At 43.9% G+C, this 13,212-nt stretch overlaps 1 protein-coding gene across 2 annotated transcripts; it reads left to right on the forward strand.

Annotated features, from left to right (window-relative positions):
- Positions 1 to 7,116: 7,116 nt before the first annotated feature.
- HSBP1 (heat shock factor binding protein 1) lies at positions 7,117 to 12,916 on the forward strand. Of its 2 annotated transcripts, XR_015750608.1 has the most exons (5): positions 7,117 to 7,258; positions 7,807 to 7,873; positions 9,088 to 9,207; positions 10,524 to 11,975; positions 12,128 to 12,916. XR_015750608.1 is itself a non-coding variant. In XM_026684024.2 (4 exons), exons 1-4 carry the CDS (start codon positions 7,214 to 7,216, stop codon positions 10,532 to 10,534), a joined length of 243 nt encoding a protein of 80 aa, XP_026539809.1. In that variant the 5' UTR covers positions 7,117 to 7,213; the 3' UTR covers positions 10,535 to 12,916. The 2 variants fall into 2 exon arrangements, 1 of the variants encoding a protein (XP_026539809.1); XM_026684024.2 differs by having other exon boundaries at positions 10,524 to 12,916.
- Positions 12,917 to 13,212: the final 296 nt, after the last annotated feature.

A 13,212-nucleotide genomic window follows, 5' to 3' on the forward strand; every position in this document is an offset into this window, starting at 1 on the left:
TCCTTCCTTCCTATTTCACCTTCTTTCCTTCCTCCCTTCCTAACAAAATATGCCTTTGTGAGATTTTCCCCAAAAGCTCCCAATAACACATCATCTCAAATAATCCAATATTTCCAATCTATATCGCTAATCCTGCCCTCCACCCTGATGGATGGGAGAGGAGAGTCTCGATGAAAGCCCTTCCCCCCAAGAAAAACAGGGCTCTAAGACTAATCTGCCCCCCCCCCCCCAACTCTCATCTCATTTATGCTCAACTATTTTTGGGGCGTTTGATGAGCACATTGGCTCCTTTTGTTTTATTCCTGCTTAGCAGATGGTGCAGACATACAAAAAGTCTCGCTACAGGCTCCCTTGCAGATGAAGGAACAGCGTGAGTTCTTTGCTGCAACTTTTCCCCATGGGCCCGAAAGAAAGTAGGTAGCTTTGAATGAGGACAATTCATTCTTACTCCTGTTTTTGAAACAGGCCTTTTCATTGCTTGAGGGAAACCTGGTCTTCCTTAAAACATTGCTGAAAGTCCTCCATGAGAAAAATGCTAGGCAAGACCATTTTCCTGGATTTCATTCACGTCAGACACCGTCCAGGTCACTTCACTGTCCTTGACCACTAGAGAAGGAGAGGTCCATGTCCAAGCAGGTCCCAAGATGAACCATATAGGAAAGTAATGAGACATGGCTGACCATCAGTTTCTCCCAATGTGATGACCCGGGGCGTGGCATAAAAGCAAAGAAGTCACAAAAATAGATAAAATCCCTTTAATTCCTCCAACTTGGCCCCAACGTCCAGTTATCCTCTGCTGGAGACAAGAAAAGTTGCCCAAGAACAGTCTTTAAAGGGAAGAAATTCAATCCGAACCCAAAGTAAGTATAAATTGTAAATAGAAATCAACACAAACCACGCTGCAGCAATTAACAAGACAGGGCAGGATAAGGAATTGCAGATTTCAAAAGATAACGAAACACACAGTTGGGAGGATGCCAGAACCCAGATAAGACTTGACAAACAAAGATAATTCATGCTTTGCTTCCAGCAAGGTGCTGTGCGCAAACACCCCTTTTTAAATCCTGTTTTCCCAGCTGCAGCTAATGAAGGGAATCAGGGCCCTTTTCTCCCCTGTAACCCACATAACTCACATTGCTCCCTTCTCCATTCCTCCCTGCGTGCCCTAGGATGAACAGGGGGTGGGCCTGGGTCTTCCTCTGAAGGCTCAGCTGGACTGTGCCCTTCCCCAGTTTCCTCCACAGCCACTGGAGCCCCACTCCCATTCCCTGTCTGCTGCTCGACCTCCGCCTCGGAATCAGATTCCAACAGGGGCATGACACCTAAGAGCTTTTGTAATCATTCATCCGTGCCCAAACATCAAAAGTATGATTGGTGAGTGGTGCAGTGGTCTAGAGGTGGAGCTCTCTCCTCCCAATTAGGAGGCTGTGAGTTCAATCTTAGGTAGAGGCAGATATTTCTCTCTCCGGGCACAATGAGAATATATCTGCTGACAAAACTCCACATTGGCAACAGGAAGGGCACCCGGCCAGTAAACACTCTACTAGCTCCATTCAGGTTGCCAGATTCCACCCCGCGAGGAAATATGGGGTTGTTAAAAGAGGACGATGAGGATGAGGATGATCAAAAATATCATTGGTCCTATGACTGAAATGTTCAGCACCAGGAAAATGAGGAAATTAAACTCAGACAGCAAATAGAGCTAAATTCAGGGTCCTTACTTACTTGACCTTTAGAGAGGCCGGGAGAAAGCCAGAGAGTCAGATCTGCAGCGGGAACACAAGAACAAAATCCTATTACAAATATTAAGCATTGGGGACATGCTTCTTGGCAGGGCTAATTGCTGTCAGAGAAGGGAGACCAGAGATTCAGGCTTTAGAATTATCTTGACGCATCCCAAAGTCCTTCGACTTTGCAGTCCACCGTTTTGAGAGACAGTCACTGAAATTCACTTTAAAATGCATTAATTCATCTGGCCCTCTAAATTTAAAAGAAACATTTGACTCAAAGAAATCTCATTTGAAGCAGACTTCCCATTTTTAGAACGGTAAGAAATAGCATCCACTGCCAAACTGTAGTTGAAGGGATTCACTTGTAAGTATTGGACAAAGGTAGATAGATAGATAGATAGATAGATAGATAGATAGATAGATAGATAGATAGATAGATAGATAGATAGATAGATAGATAGATAGATAGATAGATAGATGATAGATGATGGAGAGGAATAGATTATAGATAGACAAACAGATAAATGAAGGGATGGAGGGAGATAGGATGGGAAGGGAGGGATAGGGAGATTGATCGATCAATCGATCGATCGATAGATGATAGATAGATGATAGATAGATAAATGATAGATAGATAGTTGATAGATAGTTGATAGATAGATAGTTAGATAGATAGATGATAGATAGATAGATGATAGATAGATAGATGATAGATAAATGACAGATGATAGATGATGGAGAGGAATAGATTATAGATAGACAAACAGATAGATGAAGGGATGGAGGGAGATAGATGAAGGAGGATGAGGAGGAAGGATCGGGATACAGATCGATATAGATCGAAAAGACCCAAGATCAAGACCTGCATACCTGTATGTATGTATGTATGTATGTATGTGTGTGTGTATATATATATATATATATATATATATATATATATATATATATATCAATATATATATATATATATATATGCATGGATGGATGGATGGATGGATGGATAAATAGAGGGATAGATGATAGATAGACAGAGATGAAGGGATGGAGGGATAGATAGATAGACAGATAGATGATGGAGGAATGGAGGGATAAATAGGGATGAGAGATGAGGAGGGAGGGATAGATAGATAATAAGTAGATAGATAACAAGACAACTTTTAACAGGCTGACTATCTCAACTTGGTGATACCTTTGGCTAAAAGATACGTAAAAACCCCTTTATTTTCTATACATCTCTCGCCAACGTATGCTTCCTCCTGCCACTTTCCAAACCGTACACATTTCCGAAGCCATTTATCAGATCTCCTCCCGCCACACCCCTTTCAAGCCGACCCCTTCAGCATCTTTTGTGTATGTGTGTGTGCGATCGGCTCCACGCCAACCCCAGTCACACCTTTGTGGTGGAAAAGAACCTTGTGACCAACTTCGGAGGGCTCTTCCCCTCCCCAGACAGGGTGGAGGGGAATCATCTGGAAGAACTTCCCTTGGCTTGAGACATGTCATTAGTCGGCCGTCGTGTTCTACATTCTGCTTGATGTCATTAAGCATGAGAAAAACTTTCTCCGCTCCAATAACTTTCCATCACTGGGGGGGAGAGAGACAAAGCTGTAACGAAGCAAGTCGGATTTCCATGTTCGTTAGTTTTTAGCCCGCTCAGCAGGCCTAAAACGAAAATCCAGACACTTGCTTTCCAAACACATTATCCGTAGGGCAAACCGGCTGTTTCCCGGTCTGTTACACACAGCCAATTAATTATTTTTGGCTTTCGTCAAATTGTTTTTGGCTTTCATCCAACCTTCTGCCCCAACCTCTCTCTCTCTCTCTCCCCTTGTCTCCCCCTTTTCTCATTTTGAGGCTATATATTTGCTAAAGACTCATGTCCAGACTGCTGGGAGCTGTTGATTCGCAATGATATCCCGTTGGTTAATGTTCTCCCAACCATTTGATCTTTGTGTGAAAGTTTGCCCCGAACAAATCTGGGTCTCCAGGCATGGAGTTATTATGCTCCCTATCTTTCTAACCATTAACCCACCAACATGGACAGGGCAAGCCACTTGTAGAGCAAGAGCATACCAACCCAACTCTCTTCTAGCACTGATGGTGTTCCCTAGTTGGGTCGTGAAATGTCTGCAAGGAAACAACCAAGCTCAAAGAGCACCAAGGAGCCCACAGCTGCTACCCTCCTCCCCCTCCTCCTCCTCCGCCTCCTTTCTAGCACTGATAATTGGGTCATGAAACATCTGCAAGGAAACAATAGAGAGAACCAAGGACCCCACAATGCAGGAAAGTATGAAAACAAGTGTGCTTTACTGTACCAATGCAATTGACTTTGGTGGAGTGGGGGAGAGGAATGGGAGGTGGAATGAACCCCATTTGGCCCTAAGCCTCCTCAAGGCACTGCTTGCTTGGGAGGAGGAGAGCTGTCCTGCGTGAGATATTTTTGGACTATTTTTAGATGAGAAACCCTCGCCTCGCTTTTACTTAAATGTCCAAGAGAAAGCTAAAGCGGCTCTCCATCCTCTGATCCTCCCACAAGGATCCAGGAGAGAGGAATCTCGCGGATCCCTCGGAGAGTAGTTCCAAAAGAGATCCCTCGGCTACGAGTCTTCCTTCAAGGAAAATTGTGCCAGTGCTGTGAGCCAGTCGTGGGATTCAATTTTTTTTTACTACCAGTTCTGTGGGTGTGGCTTGGGGTGGGCATGGCTTGGTGGGCATGCCAGGGGAAGCATACTGCAAAATCCCCCCACCCCACTGACCTGTTTTTCAGCTCCGTTCTCCTGTGTGGGGCAACCAAAGGAGACCCAGCTGATCATCTGGGACTCAATGGGAGGCGGAGAAGAGATGGGGTTGGCGGGACCAGTCAGAGGTGGGATTTGCCACTTCTCCGAACTACTCAAAATTTCTGCTACCGGTTCTCCAAAACTGGTCAGAACCTGCTGAATACCACCTCTGCTGTGGGCCTCATTCTTACAGGACTGGCACGCATCGGCGCCCTAGCAGTGCTTCCCCAGGCAAACACATCGATGAAACCTGTTGCAGGACCCCTCACCTTATATTTCTTCAGGAAGCCCTTTGACTCACAACCCAAGTCCAAAGACTTCCAAGTGTCTGGCAGCTGCAGCACCTTTTAGCCAATTAATGAAACAAGAAATGAATTATTTAATGCCATGTCAGCCCAAGTTAATTCCTTCTCACATAGATAGATATGTATATTTTTTTAAAAAAACAGGGAGTAACATGGAGCAGACAGAGGAGGGTTCCCCCCCCCCTTTCTGGTTTGTGACATTGTAGAATGCTTGGAAGTCATGCATATGGATGATGTGCCTTGCTGAAATCCTTTAAAAAGAAAAGAAAAGGGCAGAGCTAGATAGCATTTGAAAGAACTTGCGTGTGAATATATTAGCCAGTGAGCCAACACAAGTGTGTGTGTGCTTGTTTCTTTATCATCTTATGGAGAGCTCTAGCTGCTTGGGAAGTGATAATATAACATCTGCGGAGTGCAGTTAATGACCATTTTCTATCTGCAATTCTTAAGAAACAAACACCTGTTATAAAAACCTTTGCTCCGATATCTTGGTTTAGCACAAAGTAAATGAAACCATTCCAAGAGCATGCTAAACTTAAGAAAGTTAGAAAAGGACTGGCTTCACGCTTTCTCAAAGCCATGTTTTTCGTGACCAGGGTTTAGTGAATAAATCATGTTTGGCTTGGTTCACCTATGCTTGTCCAAAATTCAAGGCGTTCAGCATCGTAAACCCCAAGCCAGATTGAAAGAGTCCCCTGTAGCTTTGCAGGGTGAGGCGGGTGGCATATAAATCTAACAACAGAGCAACATAAAACAACAACAACATAAAATAGAATTAAATTAAAACATTGGGACAAGCTAGGGTGCATTTGGCACTACAATGGAAAACATACGAGATTTGTCACTGTCTCAGTCTGAATGGACTATTATTCCAGTGAGGTTTTTTTTATGTGAGTTTGGACCATTCCCCAAATTTGAACAGGATGCAATGTTTGATCATTTATTTCTCCGGTTTATTATTTCCAAGATGGTATCACGGAGAAACAATGTGTACAATAAAGTCTTAAAACAAGGAATGTTTTCTTTGGGCAAAACATCAGCCAAAGGAAATGGAAGTAACCACATTTTACAAAAAGGAAACAAAAAGTTACCACATTTTAAGAGTTTTCTTTTTTAGCACAGTAAATATTGATACATACAATCCATGTAAAAACAGTTCTTTTAGGGTCCTTTATAATTCTTAAAAGTGGGAAGGGTTGCAGAGAGAAAAAAGTTTAAGAAACAGAGCATGTATTCAGAGTAGTTTTATGCCAGTCCCTGCATAATCTTTCCCCCAAATTCTTCCATTGCAATTGTTTATTTTTGCGCCCATGTTTGTCCTCAAAATATACAACAGAATGATGTGTTTAAACTTTGTGTGGTCTAGTCTAATAAACATGGACTGCTTTCAAACATCAAAGTTTGAAAGTTTATTAGTTGAGCTTGAATGTGTCCCTTAGTTTGGAACTAACTAACTACATTATTGGCTCCACACAAACATATTAATCCTCCTGATTTTCATGCAGTTAGAACTATATTGCTTAATATTTATTCTGCATTTTATATTTATATACACATACATTTGTACGTATATAAAAATCTAATATACATACACAGATAACCAGAGTCGAATGCCTTTTTATATTTAAATTTATTGCCAAACTAGTTCAACCAGGAAATCTTTTTCATATATAAAATTGCTCAAGGTGGGGTTACAGCCTGGAAATAAAAAGGCTGTGGACTACAATACCCATGATCCCATCCTCTTTCCATGTGGACTGAGATTGATGGGAACTGTAGTAGTCCAAAACAAGTGTTCTGCTTGGAACTCTGGGACAACAGCCCCCTCCCCGCCCCCAATCCTCTTGGCAGAGCATCATGGTCATTGTAGTCCAACATCCCTTCCTTTGCAAGTGGAGGGAGGGAAAAGCCCTCTTCATGCACTGTGCCCAAACGGAAACTGCATTTCCCAGAATGCTCCTGCAACTGTCTAGCCACGTGACACCACTGCTGACTGGCCAAAGAACTCCCAGTCGAACTACTGAAAGAACACTTCCGGTCTCTGGACCAGTGCAATAGAGACGGCAAAGGGCTAGAGCGCCTCCTTCGCTTGGTTCGAGGAGGAACCCCTCGCTGGGACTACAATTCACATCATCCCCAGAGATACAGCGGTACAGGGTTCAGGTCCTTATGTTTTCCCGACCCACCGGTCAGTGAAGAAAGCTTAAAAGGCCCGCGAGTGTCCCCCGACCGAGGAAAGCACTTCATTCCCCACAATGCAACTCTCGCGCCTCGGTCTCGCGAGACTCGGGCGAGAGCCCCGCGGTTGGGCCGGTGTTCTCGTGGAGGAAGCCAGAAGCGCCTGGGAGTCGGGCCTGGACGGGTGACCGGGAGCCGGACGCAGCCGCAGCGGATCGACATGGCGGAGACGGATCCCAAGACCGTGCAGGACCTCACCGCCGTGGTGAGCGGCCTCGGCTGGGGGCGGAGAAGCGGGTCGCCGGGGAGCCTGATGGGCGGGGGGGTGAGGGAGGAGTTGCCATGGAGACGGGAGAGGGCGGTGGCGGCGTTGCTAGGGAACTGGGCGCGGCCGTTGGGGTCGCCCTGGATACGGCGGGAGGCGACGCGCTGCGGGCTCGGTTGCCGTGGAAACGGAGGGGGGGATGCTGAAAAGAGCGTTTCCATTTAGCCTTCATACGACCAACTCGGGTTAAGAGCATTCCCGGGTTGGGAGAATGCGGCCCTTGCCTTCCTCCAAGGTTGTCCTAAGCCTGGGAGGGGGCGTCGAGGTGGCCTTTATTTTTTTATTTTTTTTGCCCCAGAGTTTGGGCCAGGCCTCCTGCCGCTTGCAAGGGGAAGCCATTGGGAACACTTAGAGCCACTTGCATTTTGTAATCTCTCTCTCTCTCTCTCTCTCTCTCTGTGTGTGTGTGTGTGTGTGTGTGTGAGAGAGAGTGAAGAAGGTACCTTGCTTAAAAACCAAATTATTATTATTTTCCCTACTCCCATCAGGTGCAGACCCTCCTGCAGCAAATGCAGGACAAGTTCCAGATTATGTCGGACCAAATCATTGGCAGGAATATCCTTTTGAGCGTGGAAATCAGAGGAAGACCCCAAGACCGGGAAGATTTTCGCCACGTGGTTTCCTTGGGCCAGACACCCCACCTGCCGCATGTGTGTGTGTGGGGGGGGGGGAGACCCCTCTGAAGAAAAGCCGCATCGCCCTGTGGCAATCGTATGGGAATAATATGATGCTTGTGCCCCTGTTTCATTCTGCCTCTCTTTTAAAAAACGTCCTCTCCAGTGTCAGGAGAGGATGTAAAGCCAGGGTCCCCGATTGCACTTTCCAAAGGTGCTGCTCAAAGTTTGTACAACTTTAGCAGTCAGTATGCAAATGTTGGACGTGGAGATTCTCAGTCCTCCAGGTCACGGTTGTTCCAAAGGTCTTTTTTTTTTTTTTCAAGAGACAACTGGACTTTCTGATTTTTCTTTGAAGTTGTTTCGCTTCTCATCCAAGAAGCTTCTTCAGCTCTGACTAGGATAGTGTGGAATGGAAAGATTGATGCTCCTTGCAGACAGCTGGTCATTTACATCCTTTTAGAGGGTCGTTGAGGCCACCTGGAAGTTTATCTGTGTCCTCGGGGTCACCAGAGTGATGTAATGGAAGTATAAATCCTTCTGTTCCACACCATCCAGTCGGAGCTGAGAAAACTTCTTGGATGAGAAGCGAAATGAAATGTCTTCAAAGCAAAACCAGAAAGTCCAGTTGCCTCTTGGGGGGAAAAAAAGCATCTTTGGGACAAATGTTGGACACTTTCTCCCTTTAAATAATGCACATATATCAAAGAACCTTGTTATGTATGTAGAGGTGCTCCTTGCTTAACAATTGCAAATCTGTCATTAAGCAGGGTGGTCATTAAAAGTGTAAGGTCATGACCACACTGACTTTCAGTGTCACTTCTGCTTGTGGTTGTTAAGCAGATCACTGAGTGTCATTAAGCACAATGCCGTGTGGCTTGTGACTTCGTTCCGGGTTCCCCGTTGGCTCTCTAAAATGGCAATCGCGTGTTTGGGAAGGGGGATGCCGTGATCTAGAGTTGAAAGGGGGTTGCATTTCTCTAGTCCAAGGGTCTTCAAACTTCACAGCTTTGAGACTTGTGGACTTCAACTCCCAAAATTCCTCAGCTAACATGACTGGAGGAGGAATTCTGGGAGTTGAAGTCCACAAGTCTCAAAGCTGTGAAGTTTGAAGACCCCCGGTCTAGGTGGGATTTTTACTTAACTCGGGTTCACTTGATGACATGAGCTGCCGCATTGACGACCTGGAGAAGAACATTGCAGATCTCATGACCCAGGCCGGAGTGGAGGAACTGGAAGGAGGAGAAAACAAAGCGGCCACCACCAAGACTTCAAGTGAGCTTGATTCTGAAATAGCACTTATATGGCGCTTCTCAGTGTTTTACAGCCCTCTCTAAGCAGTTTTTACAGAGTCAGCAATGTTGCCCCCAACAGTCTGGGTCCTCATTTTACCCACCTCGGAAGGATGGAAGGCTGAGTAAACTGAGCTGGTGAGGATCGAACTGCTGGCAGTGGGCAGAGTTAGTCTGCAATACTGCATTCTACTGCACCACCACGGCTCTTTATTAGTAAAAGCACTTAGACTTATATACCACTTCTCAGTGTTTTACAGCCCTCTCTAAGCAGTTTATAGAGTCAGCAATGTTGCCCCCAACAATCTGGGTCCTCATTTTACCGACCTTGGAAGGACGGAAGGACGAGTCAACCTTTGATGACTCACAAATGACTCGGTGTTCCTGCAGATTAAATAGGGGTGAGATGACTGAGATGGCTCTCGGATGCTGGATTGGGATTACCAATCTTTGAAATTACTTTTCACCTACTTTTATAATTTATAATAAGCTGCCTGGACTCCCCTTTGTAGGGGAGATGGGCAGCACAGAAATTTAATAAATAAATAGGCTCTCAGCCTGCATGTGATAGAAGAAATAGTCCTCAACTTAACTGGTAAGTTATGACCAGGGGTCCCCAAACTTGGCAACTTTAAGACTTGTGGACTTCAACTCCCAGAATTCTCCAGCCAGCTATGCTAGAGAATTCTTTGGCCATCTATCCTCAGCCAACCGCTCTGCTGGCTGGAGAATTCTAGAAGTTGAAGTCCACAAGTCTTAAAGTTGCCAAGTTTGGAGACCTCTGGTTATGACAGACATAACTCCCTCCCCCAAAGCTACTTGCAACCTGGTTTCAAAGTTACGGAGTTGCCCTCTCCTCCCCTGTGGCCATATGACTGACTACATTTTGGGTACTCAACAATTGACCCTCATTTATGGCCGTTTGCATCACCTTGCAATGGGTTCATTTAAGGACGGTGGCGTTCGCTTAGCAACCATTGCAGAAAAGATTGTAATGACACATCCGGTCAGGACATAAGTTTCCAAGCCAGCCTCAATTACACTCGTAAATCAAGGGATTTCTTATTTGTTTTATTTGCTTATAAGAGGGGTGGGGGGGAATAGAGTTGTACACACTTAAAAGTGAACGTAAATTGGTCTAGTAATGTCAAGTACTGCCTGGGTTTTTAAAATGCCTGAATGAGGTAAGTATATCTTTTTAGGACTGTACAGAATGCAACCTTTTAAAATTTCACTTAGGAATGTGACTGGTTTTTCTTCTGACAATCTTTACTAATTGTTCTACCTTTCTCTCAACAGCCTGCCAATAATTTATGATGGCTACAGGAAAGGGACATTTTTACAAGCCTACACTGGTTTCCAGACACCATTTTTGGGGGGTTTTATTTTATTTTTCCAACGACTAGTGTGTAAAAGCAATTTTCTACTGCTGTAGAACTTGTGTTCTTGATGTACCTTGTATAACTAGATTTGGAACCATTTCTATTCTGACTTCTTGTGCATTGTGAGTTTCACATACTTTTTGGAATTGACGCATTCTATACTAATTTCAATTATTAAAACAATTTGATAGCTTGTTGGGTCAGCTACAGTGTTAACGCTATACAAGTGGACTTTTGTGAATTTGGATGTAAAAAAATGCTTCCTTTTCCTGGTTCCTTTTTTGTAATTCCCTTTACTTAATGGGTTGAAAGTGTTGTGCTTTCTGTCAGCCGATTTTGTGCACAAGGATGAAAATGTGTTGTGAGTCACCTACAGATCTTTTACTCTTATTAGTAATAAGTTTAAAGTAGGAAACAATCCATTTTGGATCCCTTGAGCTGTAACTTCTTCGTTTTCAGTTATTGATTTGAGGAAGTTGATGATTGAAAAATTTAACAGTTAATCATTTTAAAATAAACTGTCAATAATATTGGCCTGGTAACAGGATTTTGTTATTGGGTGGGTACACCTTATAGTTCTAAGTATGGAGACCAGTTCCTTGGATTTATAATAAAATGCACATTTATTTTCAAGGATGACCAATAGAACTCTCCTTGGAGTGCCAGTTGCCCTTTACATCTTGGTAGTTGCAAAATGGCTGCTTAGGTCCATCTAATATTGAAGCTGTTTCAATGCCCGAAATGCGACTTTATAAAATCACGGCTGAAAATGCACTTTTGGTTCTGCAAGTGTCCAAACAAAATCTCCCTCTGATGGATTTAGAAATCGCTGCCGAAGAAGTCTAGTGTTTTAATCCGGAGTTTGATGGAATTGTGATAAGTGCGCAGCAATCGAGGTCGATCCGCTGGGGTTGCAACTCTTAACCTCAGGAAGATGTATAGCTTCAGCTCAAACATGGACAATGGTTGTAACCCTGCTAAAGTTCTCTCTCAAGTTACTCCGTGCGGCCTTCTTGCAGAAAAGTCCGTGCTTGGAGTGCTAAACTGTTGAGGACATGAGCGGATTAGAGCATTATTGCCTAGCGCCTAAAGCTGCGGAGTAAACTTGCCACAGCTCAGAAGGATCCTCGCCTGGGTGTGTGTTCATTTCAAAAATAGGTTAGGAGCATTTAAAAAAACGAACGGTGGGTCCTTTGCTCCATTGTGTAGATCTCACTGGGGTGGTAGTAGATATTTTCCTTGATTGGGAACTCTGTTTCCTCCTTCCAAATTTGGGTCTTCAGCTCTTTTATGCCCACTGGTGTGTGTGTTTGTTCCCTAGTACGCTGGCAGCAGCTGAACAAGAGAGTTTGCCGTATCTTGTGTTTAAGTCCACAAAAATAAGGAAAGGAAACTGTATCCCAAGAGAATAAAATAGGATTGGATAGGGAATGGAATAGAATGGAACGAAATAGAATAGAATAGAATATGGAATAGAATATGGAATGGAACGGAACAGAACAGAACAACAGAACAGAATAGGATAGGATAGAATAAAATAGAATGGAATAACAGAGTTGGAAGGGACCTTGGAGGTCTTCTAGTCCAACCCCCTGCTTAAGCAGGAAACCCTACACCACTTCAGACAAATGGTTATCCCATCTCTTCTTAAAAACTTCCAGTGTTGGAGCACCCACAATTTCAGGAGGCAAGTTGTTCCACTGATTAATTGTTCTAACTGTCAAGAAATTTCTCCTTAGTTCTAGGCTGCTTGTAGGTTCCTTGATTCCTGTTCCTTTAATAGGTATTTATGGATCTCTTCTAAGAGAAATGCGAACAGCAAATTCCCTGAGTTGCAGGGAGAATTGGCCCACCACCCCATGTGCCAATTTTAGGCTTTTAAGAAGGCATTTTGCCAATAGGGACAGAAGCAAGCTGTTTGGAAAACAATCTTGTTCTCTCTCTCTCTCACTTTAAAATTTCTGCTGAATTTTTCTAAGTGGAGCAGAGTAGAAAGAGAAAGAGAGATCTCCGGTATTCTTAAGAGTTAGTGGAAATGTTCACATTCCGTCACAGCTGAAGAGCAGCACTTTAACCATCAGATCCATTTATTGTTATTTTTTGAAAAACAAAACAAAATCAAGACACTTGTGATGGTTGGCGACATCGGAATAATTGTTTTTCGACCTGTCATTGAAGTCATCCTAATTGTGTTATAAGAAAAAGCAGAGACAGACGGTTTGAAATAATACCCTGTATAACCAGGCCTTAGATCTTTCTTAGATCCTGCTGTTAAAACATGTCTAAATAAAATGCTAAAATGGCACTAAATATTTCTCTATACTGTAGATGATGTAATTGGAGTCTCTTTTCCAGTTTGCTTGATGCACAGTGGTGGTTCGGAGGCAGGTTTTCGGCTGAGAAAGTAAAAGCACTTTATTTACTGTGCAATTAAGTTATATTTCCCTCTGGACCAATCGTTGCAGGCTTTAATGGCTGCAAAAGGGGAATTGGCACCTTTAGGATCTATCAAAACTTTAGAGGCACTTAATGTTACCGGCTCTGGATAAATGACAGGAGGATTTTGTTTTTCCATCTGCTTCTGAGCTTCCCTGAAGCATCTGGAT

Source organism: Notechis scutatus, chromosome 9, assembly GCF_049901735.1.
Source record: "Notechis scutatus isolate UNSWTSFEM ecotype Mainland chromosome 9, rNotScu1.2, whole genome shotgun sequence".
In the NCBI taxonomy this organism is placed as follows: Eukaryota; Metazoa; Chordata; class Lepidosauria; order Squamata; family Elapidae; genus Notechis; species Notechis scutatus.